The 24,233-nt window shown below is 32.4% G+C and overlaps 3 protein-coding genes across 5 annotated transcripts; all 3 read left to right on the top strand.

Annotated features, from left to right (window-relative positions):
* LOC109338289 (probable polyamine transporter At3g13620) lies at positions 1,068-3,369 on the top strand. 2 transcript variants are annotated; one of them, XR_002106540.1, is made up of 3 exons: positions 1,068-2,569; positions 3,002-3,058; positions 3,103-3,369. XR_002106540.1 is itself a non-coding variant. In XM_019575487.1 (2 exons), exons 1-2 carry the CDS (start codon positions 1,174-1,176, stop codon positions 3,004-3,006), a joined length of 1,401 nt encoding a protein of 466 aa, XP_019431032.1. In that variant the 5' UTR covers positions 1,068-1,173; the 3' UTR covers positions 3,007-3,347. The 2 variants fall into 2 exon arrangements, 1 of the variants encoding a protein (XP_019431032.1); XM_019575487.1 differs by having other exon boundaries at positions 3,002-3,347.
* On the top strand, positions 5,054-7,354 carry LOC109338277 (probable polyamine transporter At3g13620). 2 transcript variants are annotated; one of them, XR_002106539.1, is made up of 3 exons: positions 5,054-6,554; positions 6,987-7,043; positions 7,088-7,354. XR_002106539.1 is itself a non-coding variant. In XM_019575477.1 (2 exons), the coding sequence occupies exons 1-2, from the start codon at positions 5,159-5,161 to the stop codon at positions 6,989-6,991; spliced, it is 1,401 nt and encodes a 466-aa protein (XP_019431022.1). In that variant the 5' UTR covers positions 5,054-5,158; the 3' UTR covers positions 6,992-7,332. The 2 variants fall into 2 exon arrangements, 1 of the variants encoding a protein (XP_019431022.1); XM_019575477.1 differs by having other exon boundaries at positions 6,987-7,332.
* LOC109328111 (VQ motif-containing protein 9-like) lies at positions 21,387-22,007 on the top strand. The gene has a single exon (XM_019561401.1). It carries the CDS (start codon positions 21,387-21,389, stop codon positions 22,005-22,007), a length of 621 nt encoding a protein of 206 aa, XP_019416946.1.

Below are 24,233 nucleotides of genomic sequence, written 5' to 3'. Positions count from 1 at the left end.
CAAATCACAAATAGTTTTCAACTCTCTCCATCAGATAGAAAACGATAGAAAACGAAGGTCGCAAAAGGAATTCAATATTTGGTTGAAGAAAGTCATCATACCAAAACTCTCTCAAATGTATATCAAATGAGTATATCAATGAACATGGATTCAAGGATTTAAGTATGACTTTGTATCCTTATTTTATATATAATGTGTGAGAATCACGAGATTCAAGATCCTAATATTAGTATTTCATCAATCATCAGAAAATATTTAACATGTAACACCCAGTTCTGACATGCGACCCCCTAGGTCCATGAATATACTGAGTGTACCACCCATTAAGCTTAAATATCCTATGCAATATTTTATTCATCGCGAAGGGGAGCCTTCCATGACTCGAACCCGTGACCTTAGGGACAAATAGTTGGAGGCTCTCTAGTCGCAATCTGTTCCAACAAGTGGTATCAACTGATGGTTCGACTAAGACATGATGGACTTAAGAGGGAACATACAAAAAATGTGTGGTACACACACTTGAGGGAAAAATTGTTGAATTTATTCAAGTGTTGTAGTCCATATTGGATATGAGGGGAGAAATGAAATGATTATAAGTAGGAAAAGCTCACATAACTAATGTTTCAAGGTTTTGATTAAAGACGTGATATGTCACTTATGACTTTCCGCTCTTGTCACTACATCAATCACTATTTATATTTAATAATCATTAAATCTTTGAAAAAAATAATTCAAATAATTGAAAAATTATAATGACTGTGTATATAAATTTTTACACTTATACTATATAAATATTAGATTATAAATCTATATAAGGTATAAATATTACACTTACCTTACATGATTGCCACACTTGAATATATAAAAAAAAGAAAAGACATATTTATGTATAGCCAATAAATAAAATCTTTTACAGTGTATTAAAATTTTAAGTTTTAATTTTAAATAATAGTATAAAAAACATAGACGAAACTGTCTTCAAAATATAAAATGATGTTTTTCGAAACAAATTGTGCCCACATGTTTGGAACCATAACCAGTTGTGTACTCCACATTTTTCTAAACTAATATTATTCCACAAATCATGCACCATAAAGTCAATTAGGTTGTCGATTAATCACTTATCTCTCTCCTCATTTCACTCTTCCCATTCTCTTTGAAACCAAATCAGTCATGCAAACTACCACCACAGAACCCACCATAGCCTATGAAACCACAACATCAACAAAAACTCCAAAGAAACTTACTCTAATCCCACTAATATTCCTTATCTACTTCGAAGTAGCAGGTGGTCCCTACGGTGAAGAACCCGCTGTTCAAGCAGCAGGTCCATTTTTCGCTCTCCTTGGTTTCCTCATTTTCCCTTTCATATGGAGCATACCGGAAGCACTTATCACCGCCGAACTAACCACCGCTATCCCCGGTAACGGTGGTTTTGTCCTATGGGCTGACCGGGCTTTCGGCCCATTCTGGGGTTCACTAATGGGTACATGGAAATTCCTTAGCGGTGTCATAAATATTGCTTCTTTCCCAGTTCTTTGTATTCAGTACTTAACCAAAATCTTTCCCATTTTTGATTCTGGCTGGCCTCGCTATGTTGCGTTATTGGGTTCTTCTCTCGCTCTTTCTTTTCTCAACTACACTGGTTTAACTATTGTTGGTTATGCTGCTGTGGTTTTGGCTTTTGTTTCGCTTATGCCTTTTATTTTGATGTCTCTTATTGCCATACCCAAGATTCATCCTCATAGATGGGTTAGTTTGGGACAAAAGGGTGTTAAAAAAGATTGGAATTTGTTTTTTAATACTCTGTTTTGGAACTTGAATTTCTGGGATAATGTTAGTACTCTGGCTGGGGAAGTTGATAAGCCTAAGAAAACTTTCCCTTTGGCTCTTTTGGTTGCAGTGATATTCACTTGTGTATCTTACTTGATTCCACTGTTTGCTGTGACTGGATCTGTTTCTGTGGACCAGAGTTTATGGGAAACTGGATTTCATGCTCAAGCTGCGGAAATAATTGCAGGGAAATGGTTGAAGATTTGGATTGAAATTGGTGCAGTGTTATCAGCAATTGGGCTTTTTGAAGCACAAATGAGTAGCAGTGCTTATCAGATATTGGGTATGGCAGAGATTGGCATGTTGCCTACGGTTTTCGGCATTAGGTCTAAGTGGTTCAATACACCTTGGTTGGGAATTTTGGTGTCGATGTTGATCGCGATTGCAGTTTCATATATGAACTTCACAGATATTATTTCCTCTGCAAATTTTTTGTATAGTCTGGGAATGTTGTTGGAATTTGCTGCATTTCTTTGGTTAAGATGGAAGTCACCCACAATGAAAAGGCCTTATCAGATTCCAATGAAGTTACCATTGCTGGTGATTATGTGCTTAGTACCATCTGGGTTTCTGGTATTTATAATGGTTATAGCTACCAAAACTGTGTTTTTGGTTAGTGGTGTTATGACTGTAGCTGGGATAGCATGTTTTTTCTTCATAAAACTCTGCAAGAAAAAAAGGTGGGCAAAGTTCTACAATTCTCAGCCTCTGAATGAAGAAGACGAATCCCTAACAGGTTTTTATTATTTAAACTAAATTCATTAGCCTTTCTGATGTCTTTGATTTACTAAGAAATGAGTCACAAGACAAAAAAAATTGTCTTTAATTTGATTTGTAAACAACTTCAATTTTAGACAAAAACATGGACAGAATAAATGTCACACGGATCTGCAGCTGTCAATTTTTTACTACACCTGGATGCAGTAGGGATCCAAGGGTCCAATTTTTTGTGTTATGTTTTTTGTTTTTCTTCTATTTATTTCTATGGTTAATATTGCATGCAGTCACGAAATGTGTCAGGAGTTGATCCACATCTCTATAGTGTTGTAATTTTAAGCTTGGCAGCCAGCAAATCACCAGTGTCATACTCTAATGGCATGATTTAAATTTTGTCTGGTTTAAATTTTCTAAGATTCTAACTTCATGTATGATTAATTTTTGTTGACAGAATAAGTTTATTGTTCAGACATTTCAGCAAATGAGTGATTGGGTTTGAGATTTTTTATAAAGTCTAGCATATGATCTACATGTGTTGTTGAACAAGGAAATTAATTGGCAGTTCCATGGCCAAACTTCGCAAGTTGTGTCCTAGTGGCAGTTCTTGTTCTAAAATCTGGGTTACTGTGTGGCTTATAGTTCTTGATAGAGTGCTGAATTTGTATTTATACAACTCAGTCTTTCTTCTCTGAACCAACACATGTTTTTATCCATGAGTTACATTTTATGTACTCTAAAATAATGTAAAAATGTATATACTTAATAGTAAGAATGTATATTTGAACTGTTGGATTGAATCTAAAATGCATCTTGTTGCAAGTAAGGAATTGGTAATGCAAGAAAACCACCAAACTACATAGTCACTGTTTTCTATGTCTGTTTTTCACATGACTGTTTTGTATATAGCTACACATTTTTTCTTAAATATGTTCACTATGATGAGAGTATACGGTTGGTACATATCCTGTGCTCAGTTCTCCATCACCATCAGTGATAAGTTTTAACTCTAATTGATGCTTTCTTATGTGATCCTACTCATAAGTTCAGTAGAGCAAGCATGATGGACTGAAGGATGGAGATCACCTGTTTCAAACAGTGTCTCACTCCATGTCCCAAGCCAATCAGAGTACTTCATTTTATTACTTTTTGCTTTTAAAATTTTTATTTTACCCATGTGTTAATATATGATTGGCTTGGGACATGAAATGGAACACTATTGGGGACAAGTGATTCCTATCCTAGACCTAACATGACCATATTATTTGGAGATTGGTGAGGGATGAAAGGGGATGCTTTCACATATCTATCTACTTCTAAATCACATAGAACAACAACCTCTTCTATCACTGCTTCCCCTTCTAGCTCTTCTTCTTTTCATCCTATTACTCCTCGTGTTCGACTTCTTGTTCTTGAACGGTTATGGTCTTCAATACACCAAATCACAAATAGTTTTCAACTCTCTCCATCAGATAGAAAACGATAGAAAACGAAGGTCGCAAAAGGAATTCAATATTTGGTTGAAGAAAGTCATCATACCAAAACTCTCTCAAATGTATATCAAATGAGTATATCAATGAACATGGATTCAAGGATTTAAGTATGACTTTGTATCCTTATTTTATATATAATGTGTGAGAATCACGAGATTCAAGATCCTAATATTAGTATTTCATCAATCATCAGAAAATATTTAACATGTAACACCCAGTTCTGACATGCGACCCCCTAGGTCCATGAATATACTGAGTGTACCACCCATTAAGCTTAAATATCCTATGCAATATTTTATTCATCGCGAAGGGGAGCCTTCCATGACTCGAACCCGTGACCTTAGGGACAAATAGTTGGAGGCTCTCTAGTCGCAATCTGTTCCAACAAGTGGTATCAACTGATGGTTCGACTAAGACATGATGGACTTAAGAGGGAACATACAAAAAATGTGTGGTACACACACTTGAGGGAAAAATTGTTGAATTTATTCAAGTGTTGTAGTCCATATTGGATATGAGGGGAGAAATGAAATGATTATAAGTAGGAAAAGCTCACATAACTAATGTTTCAAGGTTTTGATTAAAGACGTGATATGTCACTTATGACTTTCCGCTCTTGTCACTACATCAATCACTATTTATATTTAATAATCATTAAATCTTTGAAAAAAATAATTCAAATAATTGAAAAATTATAATGACTGTGTATATAAATTTTTACACTTATACTATATAAATATTAGATTATAAATCTATATAAGGTATAAATATTACACTTACCTTACATGATTGCCACACTTGAATATATAAAAAAAAGAAAAGACATATTTATGTATAGCCAATAAATAAAATCTTTTACAGTGTATTAAAATTTTAAGTTTTAATTTTAAATAATAGTATAAAAAACATAGACGAAACTGTCTTCAAAATATAAAATGATGTTTTTCGAAACAAATTGTGCCCACATGTTTGGAACCATAACCAGTTGTGTACTCCACATTTTTCTAAACTAATATTATTCCACAAATCATGCACCATAAAGTCAATTAGGTTGTCGATTAATCACTTATCTCTCTCCTCATTTCACTCTTCCCATTCTCTTTGAAACCAAATCAGTCATGCAAACTACCACCACAGAACCCACCATAGCCTATGAAACCACAACATCAACAAAAACTCCAAAGAAACTTACTCTAATCCCACTAATATTCCTTATCTACTTCGAAGTAGCAGGTGGTCCCTACGGTGAAGAACCCGCTGTTCAAGCAGCAGGTCCATTTTTCGCTCTCCTTGGTTTCCTCATTTTCCCTTTCATATGGAGCATACCGGAAGCACTTATCACCGCCGAACTAACCACCGCTATCCCCGGTAACGGTGGTTTTGTCCTATGGGCTGACCGGGCTTTCGGCCCATTCTGGGGTTCACTAATGGGTACATGGAAATTCCTTAGCGGTGTCATAAATATTGCTTCTTTCCCAGTTCTTTGTATTCAGTACTTAACCAAAATCTTTCCCATTTTTGATTCTGGCTGGCCTCGCTATGTTGCGTTATTGGGTTCTTCTCTCGCTCTTTCTTTTCTCAACTACACTGGTTTAACTATTGTTGGTTATGCTGCTGTGGTTTTGGCTTTTGTTTCGCTTATGCCTTTTATTTTGATGTCTCTTATTGCCATACCCAAGATTCATCCTCATAGATGGGTTAGTTTGGGACAAAAGGGTGTTAAAAAAGATTGGAATTTGTTTTTTAATACTCTGTTTTGGAACTTGAATTTCTGGGATAATGTTAGTACTCTGGCTGGGGAAGTTGATAAGCCTAAGAAAACTTTCCCTTTGGCTCTTTTGGTTGCAGTGATATTCACTTGTGTATCTTACTTGATTCCACTGTTTGCTGTGACTGGATCTGTTTCTGTGGACCAGAGTTTATGGGAAACTGGATTTCATGCTCAAGCTGCGGAAATAATTGCAGGGAAATGGTTGAAGATTTGGATTGAAATTGGTGCAGTGTTATCAGCAATTGGGCTTTTTGAAGCACAAATGAGTAGCAGTGCTTATCAGATATTGGGTATGGCAGAGATTGGCATGTTGCCTACGGTTTTCGGCATTAGGTCTAAGTGGTTCAATACACCTTGGTTGGGAATTTTGGTGTCGATGTTGATCGCGATTGCAGTTTCATATATGAACTTCACAGATATTATTTCCTCTGCAAATTTTTTGTATAGTCTGGGAATGTTGTTGGAATTTGCTGCATTTCTTTGGTTAAGATGGAAGTCACCCACAATGAAAAGGCCTTATCAGATTCCAATGAAGTTACCATTGCTGGTGATTATGTGCTTAGTACCATCTGGGTTTCTGGTATTTATAATGGTTATAGCTACCAAAACTGTGTTTTTGGTTAGTGGTGTTATGACTGTAGCTGGGATAGCATGTTTTTTCTTCATAAAACTCTGCAAGAAAAAAAGGTGGGCAAAGTTCTACAATTCTCAGCCTCTGAATGAAGAAGACGAATCCCTAACAGGTTTTTATTATTTAAACTAAATTCATTAGCCTTTCTGATGTCTTTGATTTACTAAGAAATGAGTCACAAGACAAAAAAAATTGTCTTTAATTTGATTTGTAAACAACTTCAATTTTAGACAAAAACATGGACAGAATAAATGTCACACGGATCTGCAGCTGTCAATTTTTTACTACACCTGGATGCAGTAGGGATCCAAGGGTCCAATTTTTTGTGTTATGTTTTTTGTTTTTCTTCTATTTATTTCTATGGTTAATATTGCATGCAGTCACGAAATGTGTCAGGAGTTGATCCACATCTCTATAGTGTTGTAATTTTAAGCTTGGCAGCCAGCAAATCACCAGTGTCATACTCTAATGGCATGATTTAAATTTTGTCTGGTTTAAATTTTCTAAGATTCTAACTTCATGTATGATTAATTTTTGTTGACAGAATAAGTTTATTGTTCAGACATTTCAGCAAATGAGTGATTGGGTTTGAGATTTTTTATAAAGTCTAGCATATGATCTACATGTGTTGTTGAACAAGGAAATTAATTGGCAGTTCCATGGCCAAACTTCGCAAGTTGTGTCCTAGTGGCAGTTCTTGTTCTAAAATCTGGGTTACTGTGTGGCTTATAGTTCTTGATAGAGTGCTGAATTTGTATTTATACAACTCAGTCTTTCTTCTCTGAACCAACACATGTTTTTATCCATGAGTTACATTTTATGTACTCTAAAATAATGTAAAAATGTATATACTTAATAGTAAGAATGTATATTTGAACTGTTGGATTGAATCTAAAATGCATCTTGTTGCAAGTAAGGAATTGGTAATGCAAGAAAACCACCAAACTACATAGTCACTGTTTTCTATGTCTGTTTTTCACATGACTGTTTTGTATATAGCTACACATTTTTTCTTAAATATGTTCACTATGATGAGAGTATACGGTTGGTACATATCCTGTGCTCAGTTCTCCATCACCATCAGTGATAAGTTTTAACTCTAATTGATGCTTTCTTATGTGATCCTACTCATAAGTTCAGTAGAGCAAGCATGATGGACTGAAGGATGGAGATCACCTGTTTCAAACAGTGTCTCACTCCATGTCCCAAGCCAATCAGAGTACTTCATTTTATTACTTTTTGCTTTTAAAATTTTTATTTTACCCATGTGTTAATATATGATTGGCTTGGGACATGAAATGGAACACTATTGGGGACAAGTGATTCCTATCCTAGACCTAACATGACCATATTATTTGGAGATTGGTGAGGGATGAAAGGGGATGCTTTCACATATCTATCTACTTCTAAATCACATAGAACAACAACCTCTTCTATCACTGCTTCCCCTTCTAGCTCTTCTTCTTTTCATCCTATTACTCCTCGTGTTCGACTTCTTGTTCTTCTCCAATGCATCGTTGAAAGGATAGAGTACTTCTAATACTTCTTTTTGTTGAGTGGAAAGCATGGAATAACAAAGAGAAGATCATTTTTAAGGGAACAAAATACACATTAGTACTCTATCTAATATTGAAAAGCTAATTATACTGTACTACGTGACAGTTTGTCTTACATGGGTCCATAATAACTCCATACATGTTCCTCGTGATTTCCATGCACGTGTTGTAAACTTCAAGATGTTGGGTTGGCACCAGAAAGCTGAGAACTAATGGAAAGTGGGACCCCAAGGAAACTAAAAATGCAAAATGTTAAAAGCAAACAAATAACGTAGATCCAATCTTTTCCACAATTTCAAATAGTACACGCTATGCAACACAAGTTTTTACTCACACTAGGAAAAAAATATCTCAATACTTGCCAAAAATATATTGTGAACAATACAAATTTTTATAACGTACGCTTAATACTTAGTTCTGATACACAAAATTAAAAACTAACATAATACCAATCAGGACACCAACTAAATAGTGGGGCTTTGTCAAAACTTTGAACAGAAATCAAATGTCTTAGACTTTGTCTCATATATTATCCCGTGTCAATGTTAAATTTTTTAAATTAATATAACATGATTTCATATTTTAATTGGCACAAAATAATATATAAAAATATTTATGTTCCTAAAACTTCTAATGGGCCAATTGCTGCATGATCCAAAACAAAACTTCCTAAGGTATAAAGTTGATACGCCAGTTGGATGTTTAGCCCCTGTGTTTCATTGGCATATATGTTCAAAAAAAAATATAACAAGTGAATATCCATTATTTGATTACACGTATATGGATATCCAAATAATCTAAAAATTGGCATTCATGAACATCAAGTACTATCACATCACGTTATTCCACAGTTGAATTGATTAAGGAGGTAAGATACATACTCAGTATTGAAAAATGATTTATTTAACATATCCATAATACAAAGCATATTTTCCTAGTTATCAGTGTAAATTTTTTTCATTATCATTATATCATATACTATTGATTTGATTTGTTCAAGGGTCAATAATAATTAACATATAAATGATTGATGATTTACTGACAGTGTAAAAACACTTACACTTTCAATATATATATATATATATATATATATATTAAATTCATTTAATGTTAACTTTCTCTTTTATGTTCTTTAAAGTGTCAATGGTTAAGCCAACCCAATTTTGTATTTCTACATAATTTTACATGGTTTTCCTATCCGATTTGATTGAGTCCAAATATAGCCGAGTTTCATCAGGTTTAGGGTTGAGTTTGAGTTTAAAAGTTAAACTCGATTAATATTTAGGGTCAAGTAAGAGACATATATTACCTGACCCAACCATCACATGGTCACCAATTCTTCATATTTTTATGTATGTCTTTTCAATTTTATAGAGAGCAACGACATTTCTTTGGGGAGTAACGACATTTCTTTGGGCTAAAATATCATTGATTTTCTATTTTTTCGTATTATATACACATGATTAACAAAATATATGCATATATATCAAAACAAAAAATGTATGCATTGTCAGTATATGAATTTTAACATTGTCAGTGCATCATCTATCATACTCTTCAACAAAAAAATAATATAAATGAATAGTGAATGACTGTATATAAATCTTTACATTGACATCGCATAGATATTACACTCATATTATTTCATATGTCAAATTATATATTTATACTAATAAGTAGTATTTAGAAGACTTTATCTAAAAGCAACATAAATTACATTTAATCGAGTCTATGGTCGGGTTCAGATTGAAAGGCTAGCTCAATCGACATTTTTATCTGATTAGCTTCAAATCTATGACCGTATTCGCATTCAAAAAATAATCCAACCAATATTTAGAATTAAGTAAGAGACAAATACAAGCTCACCAATACTCATCCATAGTGTTAACCAATCAAATAGAATGAGACTGTATTTGATGACACAAAATGGGAAAATATTTCCCAAGAAAGATAGTGGTATTCTTCCCAAAGGAGAACGAAGATAGGGTGGTTCAATTTCTACCTACATCCAAAAGATACAAATTCTATAGGTTCCTCAAGTTAAGCTATGTACGACAATTCTTCCATTTTAACAACCATTTATTTAATAATCATCCAATGGTTGATAATTTGATATAATCACGTCCCATAAAAGCTCCTTACACCTTTTTCTCTTTTGAATTCTTTTAACCCATCTTCATTGTTTTTCTTAATCTAAACCGGACTAATAGAAATCTTCTATATCATTATTCTATGTTAGTATATTTGCCAACAATAAGAAATAACCCCATCATTATAAAAGTGAATTAAAAAAACAAGTTATTAAAATATTTAATGATGTGTTATTTCTTATTAATAACAAAAATAATAGCATAAAATAGTGGACATAAAAGATTTTTATTTCTTATAAAAATCATGGAGAAACCCCTATGAATTTTTTTAGATGATAAATGATAACAATTCTAGAAATAAGTGACAGATAGAATAAGAAAATTGGGACTGAAAGCATAAATATGAATTAGATCGTATTACATATATCATGTATATAATTCTCTCATTTATTGTACATATATGATATATTGAATGTACTATACTACTTATACTACATATCAAGTTCCTAAGGTCTCATAAAATTAATATAAAAAATAATGAATATCCTATCAATGTGAATATGTACTCTTGTTATGTATCATATAACCATCCAACAAACCATGAATTAGAGTCAAGAATCCCTCGTAGTAATTATAGCACAAAAAATCCATTAAATAATAATAACTCATATTTCTGGACAATTCACCAGAAGAATCTCCTGGAATTTGTGCAGCTCAAGCTCGTTTATATAGACAGCCAAAATTTATTATTAACCCAGCATAACATTGCGCATTCCCCAAAGGTCTGAGAGTTTATCTTGAGCAACTTTAAATGTCACACAGCAAGCGAATTTTGACACCAAATTCATACACCTATCACCTACAACGGACCAGGGAATGTTCCATTCTCCCTTTGCTCATTCCATCTGTCAATCTCATGCATGAACAAAATCATAAAAAACGATTATTATACAACCTATCACACTGTGGGGCACCTTCTCCTTAAGCAGCTCGGCATCTGCACAACAACTTCCAAGGTTAAAATGAAAGAACAATACAATGTATGTGTTAGAAGTATCACATTGAGTAGAATAACAAACGTAATGTGGTACTTAAGCCCATGATAACAGTCCGTCAGTGTGAGCAGCAAATTCCATAGAAAGGTTTTTACACCGTAAACACATCATCCACTATTAATTTATATTACTTTTGTTTGAGAGTCAATGATGGTTAATAAAAATTGTTAGAAAAGTCATCGCCACTACAGAACTAGAAAGATAGAAACACATCATATGCCAGCAATTCTACCTGTCATAGTTCCACACGCTTCAATGAGTAAATGATTTATCATTCACAATGAGTAATGATGAAACTTGGCTATCCATTCATGTATAAAGGACTAAGTATAACAAATAAAACTTGCAAATTCTCTGCTACACTATTGTCTTCCTAGTATCCTACTCCTATGCTTATGTTGTTCTCACATCTTAATGGACATGTATGCAGTTCTATTACACAGAAAGGCAAAATAAATGAGATCAAAAGTTATGATGTTGTATATTATTTATTATTCATGTTAATATAAAAGTTGGTCTAAAAAATTTACGTTATTGTATATTATTTATTATTCATGTTCATTTAAAAGTCAATAATTATTGATACATGAATAATGAATGATATTAAACACTATTAACGTAAGAATTTTAAACTTTTCAATGTAAGATACAAAATATTGAAGTTAATTCCATATTAATTTTATTCTTCTTATTGTGCCAGGAATTGCTCATGGAACAAGCCAAGTTTATCAGTTTGACCAAGCTAGTCTTGCATGACCGAGATAGTCTGTGCATCATGCCTATGCCAAGTCTGAGCATCCTAACCGAGACAGCTGAGCACCTGGGCGCATCTAGATCTAGACAACATTGGCGCACCTGTGCGCATCTTGATCGAGACAACATTGGCGCATCAGCACCTTGGCGCATCAGTGCATTGGCGCATCAGTGCATTGGCGCATTGGTCCATTGGTGCATCAGTACCTTGGCGCATCAGTGCATTGGCACACCAGGTCAGTCTTAGCGCATTAGATCAACATCTTAGTACATGATCTGTTGTGGTGCAACTTTTGATCCTCTTGGAGTTTTTATTATCTTCTAGAAGGCTATAATTTTGTAGTAGAGTTCTTCTATTTTAGCATGTGTAAAATATGCTTTCAGATTGTTTGTTAATTAGTTAGTAGTTTGTTATTCTAAGTTAGTTGCTTAGAGTGCAATCAACACTTGGGAGTTATATAATCTCATCTACATTGTAACTTCAAACAATCAATAACACAAAATCTCCATACTCTTTCTTATATTCAAATTCTTTTATGGTATTAGAGCTCTCAAATTGAGAGCTCTACTATAAAACATCTTTTTGATTCCCTTGATTCATACTTCTTACTCCTTGATTCCGCTTTCATCCAAAACATGAAGATACATGCCATGGAGAATTACACCAAGCAAGACAACTTGTAGACCTCTCATCAAATCTATATCATCTCCATCTAGGAGACAACCCAGGCCTTGCTTTGGTGACTCCTCCCTTAGATGGAAACAACTATCATTCATGGTGCAGATCCATGAAGAGAGCATTAATGTCAAAGAACAAGTATAAATTTGTCAATGGCTCAATTAGAATGCCAGATCAAGATGATCTTAACTTTGATGCGTGGGAAAGATGCAATACTATGGCAGTTTCTTGGATCTCAAGGTCTCTTTCACAACACTTATCACAGAGTACCATATACATCAATAGTGCTCAAGAATTATGGGAGGACCTTAAAGAAAGGTTCTCCAAAGGAGATCATTTTAGGATCTCAGATTTATTACAAGAACTTCATTCCATGAGGAAAGGAGACAAAAGTGTCTCAACCTTCCACACGGATATGAAGATAATTTGGGATGACCTTGATTCCCTAAGATCCTTTCCTACATGCATATGCAATAACAAGCACAGTTGTGAATTTTTAAAGATCTTCAGAAGATACAGAGAAACAGAGTATGCCATCTCTTTCTTGAAGGGTCTCAATGACCAATATAATACATTGAAGTCTCAAATCCTCCTCATGGAGCCACTTCCTACCATCAACAAAAAAATTTCTTTAGTTCTCCAACAAGAAATGTAGTTTGAAGGGACTGTTTTTGGAGAAAGTAAAACCATAATCAATGCTATCAATTCAAGACAGAACTGGAGAATGCAGCCAAACAGAAAAAGATATGATGGACCAAACCAAGACTTGAGAAGAGATACAAGAAGGCCAACTAATAATGGTGGACCTAACACTCTTACCAAAAGATATGGAGGATAGAATAACAAGGTTTGTACCTTCTGTGGAAGAGAAAGGCACACAATGGACACTTGTTATTTCAAACATGGCTTCCCTCCCAACTTCAAATTTAAGCCAAAAAGCACTAATGGTTCCATAAACAGTGTCACTACACCAAATTCTCAAGACAGTGGAGCTGAACCAGAAATGCAGATTCAATCTAATTCTAGGCAAGAAGAACAAGCCTTATTGAATTTTAACCCTGAACACAACATAAGCCACATTGATGTTGATCCACCAAACAATGACAGTCACCCTATATCAGGTATTCATCTTAACATAGACTCTTGGTTACTTGATATAGGGGCAAATGACCATGTCACAAATAGCCTATCAAATTATACTTATTTTCATAACATTAAGCCTATAAACATCAAATTCCCAAACAATCTCACCATGATTGCTAAACACTTAAGAACAGTGATACTCTCTAATACTATCACTTTGCATAATGTTCTCTATATGGTTGATTTTAAATACAACTTGATATCCATTCACAAGCTTGCCTACTCCCTGCAGTGCAAACTTGTATTTGATCAATCTTCTTGTTTGATTCAGGATATGATTTCTATGAAAATGATTGGACATGCTGAAGCTTATCATCTCTACATTATTTCTATGCAATCTAATTATAATAAGCTTGTTCCACATTCTGTAAATGCTTTGCATGATTGTATCATTCCTTCTTTTGATCTATGGAATTTCAGATTAGGCCACCCATCTCATAAGATCTTATCACATATTCACACACACACACCTTATGTGAAATTCAATGCCACTACTGTTTGTGAATTTTGCCATTTATCAAAGTAAACAAAGCTACCTTTTCCTATCAGTAGCTCTAAGACTAGTTATATCTTTGAACTTATCCATATGGATATTTGGGGACCACTTAGTGTTCCCTCAATTCATGGACACAAATACTTCCTAATTGTCATTGATGACTTTAGTAGAGACACTTAGATTTTTCTCATGAATTTAAAAGCTGAAGCAAGAAATCTTGTTCACAATTTTGTCAAATATGCCTTGGTCCAATATGGCAAGCACATCAAAATGATTAGGACTGACAATGACACTGAGTTTATCATGTCCAGCTTTTACAATGAACATGGGATCCTACATCAAATATCTTGTGTTGAAACTCCACAACAAAATTCTGTTGTGGAGAGAAAGCACAAACACATTCTCAATGTTACTAGATCCCTTCTCTTCCATTCACATATTCCCCAAACCTTTTGGAACTTTGCTGCAATTCATGTAGTCTACTTGATCAACAGATTACTTACTGCTACTCTTGATATGAAAAGCCCTCTAGAGGCCTTTCTTGGTAACAAACCCGACTTTCATGGCCTTAAGGTGTTTGGCAGCCTTTGCTTTGCATCCACACTCACACAAAACAGAACCAAACTGGATCCTCGAGCTAGAAAATCCTTATTTTTAGGATATAAGACAGGTACTAAGGGATTCATTCTTCTTGATCTCCAAACCAGAGAAATTTTCATATCTAGGCATGTTGTGTTTTATGAGCACATATTCCCCTACAAAGCCATTCTCACCAACACTACACCATAAAGCCATACCAACATAGACAACTCATCCTTCCTACAATATAATAACCTACTACCCTCATTGCCCTGCAACCCACCATCAACAATCCAATATCTCATACCCACCATCACACCCCTACAACCAACACACTTATGCTACCTTACATCCCTACTAGGAGATCACACAGAATCTCCCAACCTCCTTCCTATCTTAAAGACTATCATTGCAACCTCTTAACTAGCACACCTAACATTACTGCTACCAACATTAAGCACCCTTTAGAAGATGCCATGCCCTATAATTCCCTTTCTCCCACACACCTGCACCATTGCTTATCCATCATTGCTCACACTGAACCCAAAACCTACCTTCAAGCCATAAAATCTGTAGAATGGATACAAGCCATGAAAAATGAATTGCATGCTCTTGAGATTAACAATACGTGGACCTTTATTCCCCTTCCTGCCAATAAGAAAGTCATTGGGTCTAAATGGGTGTTTAAGATCAAATATAACTCTGATAGAACTATAAAAAGACACAAGGCCAGACTTGTGGCCAAAGGGTATACACAAACAGAAGGCCTAGACTATTTTGACACTTTTGCACCAGTTGTCAAGCTCACAACTGTTAGACTTTTGCTTGCTCTTGCCTCAATTGGACTCTTCAACAATTAGATGTTAATAATGCTTTCCTCCTTGGTTACCTCAATGAAGAAGTATATAGTTTCTTCCTCAAGGTGTTCAGTGCTCTGTTCCTAACCAGGTATGCAAGTTAAATAAATCTTTATATGGGTTGAAGCAGGCAAGCACGCAATGGTTTGCCAAGCTTTCATCCTTTCTTTTGTCTATAAGTTATAAACAATCTCATCATTATCATTCTTTATTTGCTAAAGGTTATACTTCTAAATTTACTGCCCTTTTAATCTATGTGGATGATTTAATCCTAGCTGGTAATGATATTTCTGAATTTCAATATGTTAAACACCAATTGGACCAAACTTTCAAAATTAAAGACCTTGACTCTCTCAAATACTTTCTTGGTCTTGAGGTTGCAATCTTTAAGCATGATCTTACCTTATGTCAAAGGAAATATGCTCTGGATCTATTACCTAATACAAGTTTCCTCCATTCAAAACATGTTCCAACACCTATGGTAAAACACCCTCACTTGAAACAGCAGGATAGTGAGTTATATTATGATCCTGAATTCTATAGACAACTAGTTGGTAGATTACACTATCTTACTAATACTAGACCTGACTTAAGCTTTGCAACCCAACAATTGAGTCAATTCATGGCTGCTCCCACAACCAATCATCACACGACCCTCACAAGAGTTCTCATGTATATTAAAGGTAATCCAGGCCAAGGTATATTCTATCATTCCACTTCTATTCTACAAATTAAAGGTTACATTGATTCTGATTGGGCCTCTTGCCCTGATACAAGGAAATCCATTTCTGGATATTGCATGTTTTTGGGCAATTCATTAGTTTCTTGGAAGGCCAAGAAATAAAAAATTGTTTCTAGATCCCCATCTGAAGCAAAATACCATGCCTTAGCCATTGCCTCTTGTGAAGTGCAATGGCTAACCTATCTTTTAGCAGATTTGGCACCAAATCACAAGAAACCTGCTCTCATCTTTTGTGATAATGATTCTGCTAGGCACATGGCTTCTAATTCTGTTTTTCATGAAAGAACAAAACACATTGACATTGATTGCCATGTTATAAGGGAAAGGCTTCAACTTAATTTGTTTCATCTATTACCTATTCACACCACTAATCAGGTTGCAAATATCCTGACCAAAGCATTGGAACCTTCCTTATTCAACATTTACTTCCCAAGCTTGGAGTTATTAACATATACCCTCCAGCTTGGGGGGGGGGGTAATGAAGTTAATTCCAGACAGTATTGGCGCACCTGGGCGCATCTTGATCGAGAGAACATTGGTGCATTGACGCATCAGCACCTTGGCACATCAGCACCTTGGCGCATCAGTGCATTGGCGCATCAGCACCTTGGCGCATCAGTGCATTGGGGCATCAACACCTTGACATATCAGTGCATTGGCGCATGAGCACCTTGGCACACCAGATCAATCTTGGTGCACCAGATCAACATCTTGGCACATGATCTGGTGCAACTTTTGATCCTCTTGGAGTTTTTATTATCTTCTAAGAGACTGTTTTGTAGTAGAGCTCTTCTATTTTACTATGTGTAAAATATATTTTCAGATTGTTTGTTAATTAGTTAGAAGTTAGTTTGTTATTCTAAGTTAGTTGCTTAGAGTGCAAGCAACACTTGGGAGTTATATAATCTCCTCTACATTGTAACTTCAAACAATCAATAACACAAAAAATCTTCATACTCTTTCTTATATTCAAATTCTTTTACAAAAACTGGTTATGTATTCCATCCATTCCTTTATACATGTCATTTTAAAAAAAATAGATGGTCTTATTTAATTTTCGATTTCAAAGTTTAAGGTAATGTTATATCCTTATCCTCATCATAAATCAGAGAAAAAGATCAAATTTATAGTAAAGTGGGTAAAAGATTAGAGAATGATATAGCATAAATAATAATAATAATTCTTGTAAAAATCTAACTATTTCTCAGTTTTATTTAAAAGAACACCGTACTTGAGAAGAAGTGAAGGGAGTAAACATTTAATGATGTTTACCGCATGCTTAAAATGTAGCCCCACAAATAATAATCTTTTGATAAATATGGATGGTCTAATGAAGTTTAGGTAATAAACCCTTAAATTTTGTAAACTAAACAATTTTCTAACCTTGTTAATTTAGACTAAAAAATGAAAATAATAATAAAATTATAGTTCTTCTAATGCATTGTCACCATTTCGACTTTTCAATTAGTGTTATATAGGAGAGTGAATTATAATTTTGAATTTGGATGACATAATGTATAATTAAATGAATATTTAAAATATTTTTTACTAGCATCATATTAACATTAAATTTTATTGATAATTATCTTCGACCTGTATTACTACAGTCAAAATGCAATTGGTGTAGTCAATGATCTAAGGAATCACATTTTTTCAAGTTTTCTTTTGCCCAAAAAGTAAATGAACTGAGGGTTTAGATCGCATGCCAATTTCCAATTATCTGCCTCGTGTAACATTAAAATAAAATAAAATTCCATTCATTTTATTATTACTAGTAGTGACAAACACTTCGTACCTGCTAGCACATATTCATACTTTTACAATGTCAATTTAAAATTTATATATTTTATTTTGAAGAATTAGAATATTTTTTGTATTAAATATATTTTATATTTGTATTTTTTATTGAAGATACTTTGTATTATAATGTTTTGTTTTATTATAATGCTAGAGAGGAAACCAAAAAAAATAATGCTAGAGAGGTGGTTAAGTGGTTTGTGGTGGTTACACACTTACATATAATTATATGATTTTTTTGTAGAAATTAAAAAGCTTAAGAGTAAAGTAGAAAAATTAAGATACGTGGTTATTTCATGTTTTCGGTTAGATTATTAGTTATACATAAATTATATAATTAAATATAAGAACATTATTTTATAATTTATTATGACTTACAATAAAATAATAACAACATCTACTTTTTCTCCATAATGACAAACATAATTCTTATTCTTATTTAATCTCACAATATATCCCACACTTTTATATTTTACAATAAATATAACAAAATATAAAGAATAATTAATTATTTATTTAATAATATATTAAAACTCGCTTTAATTTATTATAAATAAATTATAACTAAAAATATAATTTTTTTTGTAAATTATAAAAGTAAATTACGTGGATATGAATAAATAAAACAAAATATTTCATTAATTAAAATACATTAAAGATAATTTTATTATATAAGAGAGGTTACAATATAGTAAATTATAAAAATAGATAAAATACATAAAATATAAAATATATCACAACACATAAGAGACATCTCTACTTACTAAGAATCGTTCTTTATTATCAAGAACTGCTCTTATTTAAAAATAAAACTTAAGAAATAAGAATGTTAAAATGGAGAACAAAATAATAATGTTTTTTATAAAATACTAGTGTGTACATGCATTTCGTGTTTGTCGGTCAATATTGTATGGTACTATGTATTTAATTTTTATATATTTTATTTTTTATAATTAGAATATATTTGTTGTATTCAGTGTACTTTATATTATAATTTTTGTGTTGTGCATTTATGATGATATTTAGTTTAAGGTGAGAGATGTGGTTAATCAATATATTGGTGGTTAATTAGGATTATATGGTTTTTTTTGTAAATATTATATATGTGAAGGGCAAATTATGAAGTGAAAATTACACCATGATGGAAGTTACACCATGTTTTGGCTTTATATATAGTATAATTAGAATATATTTGTTGTATTCGATATACTTTATATTATAATTTTGTGTATTTTTATAATATTTTGTTTAATGTAAGAGATATAGTTAATTAATGTGTTGATGATTAATTAGGATTATATAGTTTTTGTAAAAGTTAAATAATGTGAAGGTCAAAATAGGAAGTGGAATTTACATCATGATATAAATCACACCATGTTTTAGCTTTATATATAGTATAGATATATAGATTACTACTGTGTGCTCTAAGACTATATATAAGCAAAATTTCTTTTATGAAAGATAGAAAAAAACACATACATATATAGAGATAGGAACTCTATGCTAGAAAAGCTAGCCACACGCTAAATTAATCTTACGGCCCAAACAAAATTGTTTCATGTGAAAGATTCATATGTCTAATAAAATGCATATTCTTTTTGTATTAAATATTAAATATTTATAGAAATAATTAATACTTCTCAGATTAAAAAATATATTTTGGGAACCAAGTTTCTTTTATGATTGTATATGTAAGTTTTTAAACGATAGGGGCATAATCTATCATTTATATATTTATCTTTATTTATTGTCAATAATGATTAACATATATGATTGATAATTTATCGATAATAAAAAAAAAGGGTTGAAATGAACCAAACTAATAAGATATTCGTTTGAAACTCGACTTATTATTTAGCTCAATAAATTTGGTTCATGAACTAAATGAGTTAAACTTGAATTGGAAATGGAGCTCATTAAATAAATAAGTCGAACTTGAACTGTATATAGTTCGACTCGTTAGGTTCATAAACTAGTTCAAAATATTTGTTTATATATAAACTATTTTTTTATGTTTATTGTGACTCATGTACTCTTTTTTATATTTATTATTAATATATATACAAAATTATATTTATATATGACATTTTTTTGTATTTTTAAAATGAATTAATTATTTGAGTTGAATGAAACAGTTTGCAAACTTTAATTGAGCCGAACTCGATTTAGAAAATAATGTATATCGAACTCGAGTTAAAAAATAACTCATATCGAACTCAAGTCGAGTTTTAAACTGAACAAATTCTTATTAAACTAAACCGAGATGAATATATAAATATTACTTCTAAGACTAATAAAAATTCACACGTTATAGATATATAAATATTAAACTACTCTTTTTAACAATTCATCGTAGATCATTGCCTCCTGCACGTAGGTTTAACTCATTACCGAAATCTAAACTTTATTAAGTTTGACCAGACAAGAGACGTAACTAATTTTTATGCCGATCCCTTATGAATCACTCAGTAGCTATTTTTTAAGAATATGGAACCTGTGGCACACTGGATTAAATACTTAACAAAAAAAGTAGCAAGAATGTCAACACAATTAATAATTTTTCTTAAGGGTGATTATCTTGATGAGAAATATTATTTTGGCAAGAGAAATAAAACTCATTGTGGGTATGTTTATATTTGGAAAAGGATTAAATTTTAATTGACCAATACCCATTTCTAATATAAGAAACTAACAAAAAAACTCTTTTTCCCTCCACCACTAATCTTTGTCTACATTCTACCTCTCTCGTTAAAAAGACATTTTGTGCATTTAATGAGTAGATGGTCAATAATTATAAAAATAATCATAAATAAGATATAATAAAGAAATGTGAAAACATAATCAAAAGTGAGAATAATAACATGTTATTGGATAATGTGTCATTTCCGATTTCACTCCATTTAATTGGTCAAAAAATAAAAATATATTAAAATATTAAAATCAAACAATTGTAATTTTAATTTTATTTAATCGTAATGACTATAAAAAACCAATTTTCGTCAAAACTGTGGACTGATTCCCAAGTGGTTTTCATGTTTTTCCCCCTTCTATTAAAGGCACATCTAAGAAAGACAAGACATCATTAAAAAGGAGATTGTGACATTCTCATTCTTTTCCTTTGTTTTCTACAGCCTTTTTTTTCATCACTCCCTCTTCAATCACATCAACATATCTTTGATAATCTATAGAAAACAGTGATGGATAACAAAAGCCATCAATCCCAAACATTCTTTACTACTAACACTACTAGTAGCAACAATGCTCCTCCTTGTTATAAAAATGGTCCTTACTTGAGGCAACTTAACAAAAACTCAAATAAGATTTCCAAACCCATCTCCAAAATACTCCCCAATAACATACCCATTACCAAAAAGCAATTAGATGATTATGAAAACATGTTCACTCAGCTAAATCCACCTCCACTTGTCTACAAAATCAAAAAGAGTGAGTTCAAGGAGTTTGTCCAAAAAGTCACTGGTTGCACCCCAAAAGTCACTGCACAACCACCATCTATTAAAATACCAAATCCCCCCAACACACGGTGCTTCCGCCGCCAACCACCACCTCTAAACACCACATTTCGTAGCCCTAACAACCCCACTAACCATATCAATAACGACATTGTTGTTGCATCACAGCCAATGCTTCCTCCAGCATCATTTCCCTCTGTGAGCATAGGTGTTGAGTCTCCTATCAACCCATACATGAATTTTGTCAATGACACAGTTATGTCTTCACAGATCCCTTTGATGTACCCAAGTGTTCTCTTTCCACATGATCAAGTAGGGTTTCCTAGATGGAATGATGTTCAGATCTAAGTGTTGTTGTTGGTTATGTACTTATGCACATATATGGCTAATGACTTTTGGGTGCTACGGTGCATGGAGAATGGAACAATTTGTATTTGCTTATGATCTTAATGAAATATTTGCATATGATAAACCTTACAAGTTATTAATTATACAAATATAGTTGGATGATGATGAAATTTTCTATTGAAATTTCCTATTATGTTTTAGTTATTTAGTCTGTCAAGATTATGGATAGTGGTTCCTGTTTTTTGTTTGGAGGGCAGGAAGTGGAATGAAAGGTATGATCCTGATATATATATTCCATAAAAAAAGAAAAAAAGTTTTGTTTCTCATCGGCTAGTTTTTATCTCTTTCTTAAAAGGTTTGGTTAATAAACAGGATCATGGAATCTTTTTATATTATATAGGAAGGGTTGTTTCACAAAATGTATAAGCAAATATGTAAAGAGAATTATCTATTATTCATTTTCTTATAAATTTTTGTGCAATATTTTCAAGAAGTTTTCTTCTTTACCATGCAAAAAACAATAAATAAATCAATCAAATTTTGGGAGACTTGAAAAAGTTCTTTTAAGAGTTAAACTTTCATTTGTTCATATTTAGAGAGAGAAATTTTTTTGTTCTTCATTACCTAAGAATACAATGTGTATATTGTAATAATCAATATATATATATATATATAAATTATTATTTGAATAATAAAATTTACTTGCACATTATATTTCAAATCAATAAATTTTATTATAAAATAATTATAAAATATTTAATAATTAATTATAAAACAAAATAAAAAATATAAAAAATATTTAACTAAAAATAATTATAAATATAGGGTACCTGCTCATAATAAAAAGAGGTCTACCTAATGCTCCTATTTTGTTTAGTGGTTTGTACTTAATAGTAAGACATATAACTACGGATGACAAGGGGTGAGGCTAACAAGGTACTGTTTACTTGTGCTCATACTCGTACTAATTTAATTTTAGGTACCCATTTGAATAGTGGGTATATACAGCAGTATAGGTATGCAACAAGTTTTTTATTTTAAGTATATATTTATAAATTTTGTAATAATCAATATATATAAAATATATTATGCACATATTAAATTTATCATTATATTTTAATCACTAAATTTCCTTATAAAATAATAATAAATATGAGGGTAGCTGCTGGATATGTGTCATGATATCCCACATGGCAAGTATTTTTGTCTTCCATAGACATATAGAGGATATCAAACCTCTTTGTAAATGGAGGCATCCAATTAAAAGAGGCAGTTTTGGTAGAAAATATAAACTCAAAGGACTAAAAACATATTAAGTGTTCTTCTATCAGAATTATTTGCTCAAATTTAATTGTTGCAGCATCTCGAGACATTATGGCTTTGATGCAGGGCTTAATACAGGTATTGACATGAGTGCAGGATATAACATGGATAATAGTATAAATGCATACGATTTGATACTCATATGTAATATTGGAATTTTCTTGAAATATATTTGTCGTGCCTTTCAGTGTTGAACTACTTGAGAAGGAGATAAATTTTAGCCCGTTAAATAATTTGGAGTTAGCACTATGTTTTTGTTGTAAAAACATAAAAAAATTATTTTTATGTCCAATTTTAGAAGATTGATCTTTAAATTAGAGATTTAGATTCAGTTATAGATTATAGATACCAACAGGCGTTGGTTCAAGTGGTACATGCTTGATTCCCCTTAAACAAGAACCTGAGTTCAAGTCTTGTGGATAGAAAAAATGCCCTTTAGGAGAGTTAGCCCCACTTACCTGTGGATGTGCCCGGCTCGGACAGGATTGCCTCCAGTGCGAGAATACCTGTGGGAAACCAAAAAAAAAAAGTTATAGATTATAGATCGAACAAAATATTTGCATTCATCCGCCCAAAGTTGATGGTACTCTGGCTAGTTGTATGGACCAATTTGTACAATAAAGTTGTTTGATTATTTTTATTTGTTGACCTATAAAGGAAAGATTTTTATTTTTATTTTTATTTGTAACAATATTTTATATTACACTTACTTATCCTACAAGTAATAGTGAGTCTAGAATATATAGTTCTAGTACAAAATGCTTATTGGTTGAGTTTGTTTTATTGTTTTAAGGATCTGAAGTGACACATTCTCAAGTTTAAATGATGAATTGATTAAAATAAATGAATTCTCACAATCATTCATTCATCTTTGATATGATATTTTTTATTTAATTGAGAAAA

The sequence above is a fragment of the Lupinus angustifolius genome, chromosome LG02, assembly GCF_001865875.1.
Source record: "Lupinus angustifolius cultivar Tanjil chromosome LG02, LupAngTanjil_v1.0, whole genome shotgun sequence".
Taxonomy (NCBI): Eukaryota; Viridiplantae; Streptophyta; class Magnoliopsida; order Fabales; family Fabaceae; genus Lupinus; species Lupinus angustifolius.
Note: the sequence above shows the minus strand (reverse complement) of the source record. Positions and strands in the feature narration are given on the sequence as shown.

What these genes read in the sequence shown, in the direction of transcription:
- LOC109328111 (XM_019561401.1), top strand. Translation starts at nt 21,387, where the DNA reads ATGGATAACAAAAGCCATCAATCCCAAACATTCTTTACTACTAACACT.
- LOC109338277 (XM_019575477.1), top strand. Translation starts at nt 5,159, where the DNA reads ATGCAAACTACCACCACAGAACCCACCATAGCCTATGAAACCACAACA.
- LOC109338289 (XM_019575487.1), top strand. Translation starts at nt 1,174, where the DNA reads ATGCAAACTACCACCACAGAACCCACCATAGCCTATGAAACCACAACA.